A 5,189-nucleotide genomic window follows, 5' to 3' on the forward strand; every position below is an offset into this window, starting at 1 on the left:
CTCCCCTCTTTCCTGCCCTGAGAGAATGGTTTCTTTGCAGACTGATCTGTTCCCAGATCAAATTGCCCATGCCGCTTCACAGCAGGTTTAATAATTACTTGTCTGAAGTCCTTAAGGACTGTTGTATTTTTACTTTTAAAAATGCCTGCCTTGCAAAGGGTTTTTTGGTGGGGTTTTTTTGTTTCTCATTGGTCTTTCTTTCCACAACCCTCTCTGTAAGGTGGTGGTAGCTGTGCAGGGTTGTTTGCTGAGTCCTAGGGAGCTGTCGGTTCCAGTTTCTGTTAGACATTCAAAGGAACAAAGGTTTTGCAACCCAAAAGCAGGGCACTCTGCATTTTGGACAAAATCCACTTCCCTCAGCAGGCCTTGCTGGTGACATGTTTAGTGTTGCTTCTGATTTGTCTGTAGGATCTTCCTCCTTTTCAGCAGCTGCCTTGTTTGCAGCACGTGTAGGTTGTAGCTGAACTGTGCTCATACTCATGAACTGTGGGAGGGAAAGGGAGGACTGGTTTTCTTTTCTACTGCAGGCTGCGGATTGTAAACTTATCAGTGTGTTTTGGGCAATTATAGTTGCACTGGGATAGAGCTGTGGGAGGGAGGGACATCCCCAGATGAGGGGGTCGGTGTTGTCATTCCCTCCCCGTGCTAAGAGCTCTGAACTTGCAGGTTGCCATTGCCGGAGCACCCGTCACGCTGTGGATTTTCTACGACACTGGTTACACAGAGCGCTACATGGGCCACCCGGATCACAACGAGCAGGGCTATTACCTAGGTTCAGTGGCCATGCAAGCTGAGAAGTTTCCTTCTGAGTAAGTTTGGTTCTGGCTCTTGCCTTCTGCTTTTCCCACCAGGAAAGTTCATGTCCCATGGGCACATTTTTATCTCTCTGTTCTTGGCAATTGAATCCTGGAATCACGAACGCTATTATTAAGTAACAATTAAAAAACAAAAAAGACCAAAACCCAACACGAATAAACTTAAAGACTTGAATGAACATTTGCATAATTACAGGCCATTACGTGTAATCCCTTTTATCCCAGCTGTAATTAAAGACTATCTTTTATGTCTAAAGAAACGACAAACATATCTTCAATTATATGATTAGCACTTTAAAGCCACATTAAGCTAGACATAAATTAGTTGATCAGGCTGCTTTCTGTGTGCTCTAAGGCTGGATCAGCACAGAGTTGCCTGCAGAGCAGGCTGAGACCATGGGCTTTCTTGCCAAAGAGCTGAAAACCAACAGTGGTTCTGAGCAAGTGTTGAGCCATTGTATTCTTCAAGCTAGGAAATGCTTCTGAGAATAAAAATGATGTACAAATAAAAGGTCTGGCTATTATGTGCATACGCAGGAAGAACTTTTAAAGGAGGAAAGAATGGGTTTGGGAGACACGTCCATGCAAAGCAATTTCCAGCAGTGAAATCAGTGTCTTCAATGCAAATATCTTTCTCTGTTGAGTGTTTCTGAAGGGCTGTGTACAGACTGTGAAATGACTGGCAGGTTCTGGGATGCTGTCTAGAAATGTTTGTCTCTTGCTTTTCTCAGACCAAACCGTTTGCTGCTGCTACACGGATTCTTGGATGAGAATGTTCACTTTGCACACACTAGTATTTTGCTCAGCTTTTTAGTGAGAGCTGGGAAACCGTATGACTTACAGGTAAGGCCAGAACCACGATGTGAAGGTAACGTTTCTGTCTTTGAGGAGTCCAAAATCAGAACTTGTAACATGGCTGCACCAGGCAGCTTGAAATTCTAGGATAAAACTGTAGGATTTGTGCCTAACACTTTTTTAAAAGGAAGAGTTTATGAGTAAACAACAAAAATATCAGGCAAATTAGTGGTTAAGAGCAATTAAGGCCATTCCCAGGAAGATCTGCAGTTTGGAGGCAGCACAGCAGTGTCTCTGTGGTGTGGAGCAGGGTTATGTGTTTAATTAAACCCTGCTGGCTCGGTGCAGATGTAGCCCAGGTATCCCACACCATGCTGCAGAGCTGGGAGCGTGCTGATTTATGGGATGGCTCTGGGCAGGATCTGCCTTTGTTCAGCCAGGCTGATCACCCCCAGCACAGCACCAGCTGGGTTAGGGGTGCAGTGGGGTGTCTCTGGGTTCAGGCCATGGAGCATGGGGTGTATCAGCTCAAATACAGAGTTAATGCAGGGAGATTACATGAACATTTTGCATGTGGCTCTGTGGTTTAAATGTTGCAGACCGCAACTCTTGTGGATACTCACGGCTTTATTTTATATTTCAGATCTACCCTCAGGAGAGACACAGTATAAGGGTGCCCGAGTCGGGAGAGCACTATGAACTCCATCTACTATATTACCTGCAAGAGAATCTGGGCTCTCATATTGCTGCCCTGAAGGCGATGTGACTGACCTCTGCAGAACTCTGCTGCGCTGGCTGCTTCACCGAAGGAGGACATAGAGGAAACTAGAGAAAATAGGATGAAACATTGCATTTTGGTGCCTGCCACATGTGTACACACACACACACACACACACACACACACACACACACACAAACACACACACAGAGACACTTTTTTAAAAGTAAATTTGGTGCCATACAGGAAATTAAAGTACGGTGACCTGATAACTTTCAAGCGTAAGCTGTAAATAAAATCAACTGTCTGTGGTATAATGCAGTACCATGGGTGTTCTCTTGAGGAAGGAGCTGAAACGGAAAATAACGTACTTCTACAGCACCAGATCTTCACTTTTTAAAAGCGTTAGGACATCATTGATGTATTTTTACAGTGTGTTCCTTGGTATCTTACTACATAATCCTGGATGAGTTACTCACTACACAGCAAGAATTTACCTGAATGGTTACAACTTGTATTACATTTTAAATGTTATTGTATAGCTTTTTTGCTTCATGAAAGGGATGTGTCTCACTCCTTAGAAGCTGATCACAAGTCGGACACATCACCTATCTAGATGTTAATTGTTTTTTAAGAAGAAAGACTTTTAAGCTGCCTCGTAAAGAATTTTAATTTTGGATTCAGTTCAGTTGATGCCAGGTTCTTTTCAATGATTTCTTCTCTACCCAGGATAAGTTTTGTTTCGCTTTGTTTTTCAGCAGCTCGAGATCCTATCCTGATTGTACTTGATTTTAGTGGGGAAGTGAAATGATATTTTACTGTGATATGGGCGTAACAATCTTTTCTTCTGAGATGCAAACTGACTTACGTCAAAGAGCTGAAACTCTGTACATTTTAAAACAAGCTTCAAAGCGCAGCCCATTTCTCACTGACATTTTTTCCCGATGTTCATTCTGGAGCTGGTTTTGCAATACTGTTTTCTTACCGTCACATCAGCATGATATAGGTATATGCATCCTGTTAGGATTTTAAAATTCAGTACTCTTAATTCATAAACGTCTACAGAGGATTTGGTGAGGAGAGACCTTACGAACACTACATGTGAGGCAATAGTAACTGTTTCATTGAATTTCATGCTTTATTTGAGGGACTGTTTCCCAGGATTATCCTCTCTTCAGTCCTTCATTCCTGGGTCCTTCCTAGCACTGCTGTGTAGCATGATTACGATGCTGTATTTGAGAAACCCCCTTCTGTATAGCTTAAGGTAACCCCCCTAAGCCTCAAGGACATGCAATCCCGGTTGTGTTTTCGCTAGTGAGGTTTTAACTAAGCAGCAGGCTTGGCTAAAAAGCATCTTAAGTGTGTGAAGTCACTTTTAACTTGCAACAGGTCGTTTAGGATGGAAATCCATAGCAAAATGATTCTCTTTAATCCAGGAAATTCTCCCCTTGGGGCTTGCCTCTGAGACTCCTGTAAGTTTTAATGGTTTTCTTAGAAACCTAAGAACTTCCTTTTCTTTCTGTTTTGGTGCTAGAGAGAAGCAGAGCATGATTTTCTTTTCATCTTCTAAAAATCTGGAATCACTCGCCGTGTTTACGCTCTTGGTCCTCCACATGTTGTAACCTTGTATTTTTCCTCGCTTTTGTACCGTTCAGCTTGATCCCAAAAGTCGGGGATTTAACACGATCTGGCTGCGTTGTATCAAACCGCATCGTTTTTCAGTTGGGCTGCTGGGCATGTGCACCAAAGCTATTGGAGCTGGTGCAGTTACACGGTTGTAAAGTCCCTGTGCCAGAACGGGATCTGGTTTTTGGGTTACACAAAAGGCAGCCAAAGCAAACAGGCACGCAGCGAATGGAAATCTCCAAAGCGGGGATGTTTGGTTTGGGCTATTTTCTGGTTTTCAGATCACAGCCGTTTTTAAGTGGATCAGTTCAGATACCATTAACAGGTCAATAACAGGCTTTACAGTTTTCTTTATGGAAAGGTATGGCAGGGAAGGAGCCCAGCTCCTGTAATGTCTTCTTTCAGCAGTTAAATGTGACCGAAGCAAAGGCAGCATCCCTATGGAGTTTGCTATAGGCAGCATTGAGAGACGGATACGTGCGTGGATGCACTTGAACCAGAGCAACACGGCAGTGAGTAGAGAGAAATAGGAGCTGTTACTGTGGGATTCCATTGTGTTCCTTACGTGCTTATGCTGTATTATATATACATATATCTATATCTGTTCATATATACATATATGTATAGAATTACACCTGGATAGCATCACCTTTTCCAAGGTTGTTTATATTTTGTTCAATATTAAATTAACTTGCTTTTTGGGGTGTTTTTTGTTCTTTTTCTAGAGGTGATTACCCTTGAATGTAAATGGATCTGATTTTTAAGATGGAGTTGATCCTTTTGTTTAAAAAACAGAACAAAAATGGCCTTCATCAAACAGTGCTTTTTGGGGAACTGAAGAATTAAACGTTAATGCAAACAAACCAGGCCAGGTTTTGATTTAGCACAGGATGTAATTATAAGTGCTGACACAAAACTTTTTAATAATGCATCCTTCCATTGTTTTAAATATATATATCGAAGAGCTATTAAAGTGCAGCGTACTGCAAGTACTCTATTTTGCAACATAAATTATGTATTTCTTTCTGTCCTACAATTTGTTTGTTTTTTTTTTCTTTTTACAGTAGTTAAGCACTTTAAGCCCCCACGCTCCCTTATCCCGTGGAAGTGCTGGGAGGAAGGATTTCTCAGCTGAGTTCTGTAGTTCTTGCAGAAGACGCCGGCGCGTAGGTGGAGGTGTGAGAGATGCCTCACGTGAGGTCTGACCTACGCAGTCGATCACTAAATTACTGCTG

The 5,189-nt window shown here is 42.4% G+C and overlaps 1 protein-coding gene across 4 annotated transcripts in view; it reads left to right on the forward strand.

Moving 5' to 3' along the window:
- The window catches only part of DPP8 (dipeptidyl-peptidase 8), a 19,316-nt gene extending 16,849 nt beyond the window's left edge, over positions 1-2,467 (forward strand). For 2 of the 4 annotated variants that reach the window (XM_010180928.1, XM_010180929.1), the window contains exons 17-19: positions 667-809; positions 1,547-1,658; positions 2,254-2,467. In XM_010180928.1, the coding sequence (XP_010179230.1) occupies positions 667-809; positions 1,547-1,658; positions 2,254-2,376 (378 nt within the window). In that variant the 3' untranslated portion in view covers positions 2,377-2,467. The remainder of the gene's footprint in view (positions 1-666; positions 810-1,546; positions 1,659-2,253) is intronic. The other 2 variants (XM_010180930.1, XM_010180931.1) reach the window with 1 other exon arrangement.
- The last annotated feature ends 2,722 nt before the right edge of the window (positions 2,468-5,189 follow it).

This window comes from Mesitornis unicolor, unplaced genomic scaffold, assembly GCF_000695765.1.
Source record: "Mesitornis unicolor isolate BGI_N332 unplaced genomic scaffold, ASM69576v1 scaffold14733, whole genome shotgun sequence".
NCBI classification, from domain to species: Eukaryota; Metazoa; Chordata; class Aves; order Mesitornithiformes; family Mesitornithidae; genus Mesitornis; species Mesitornis unicolor.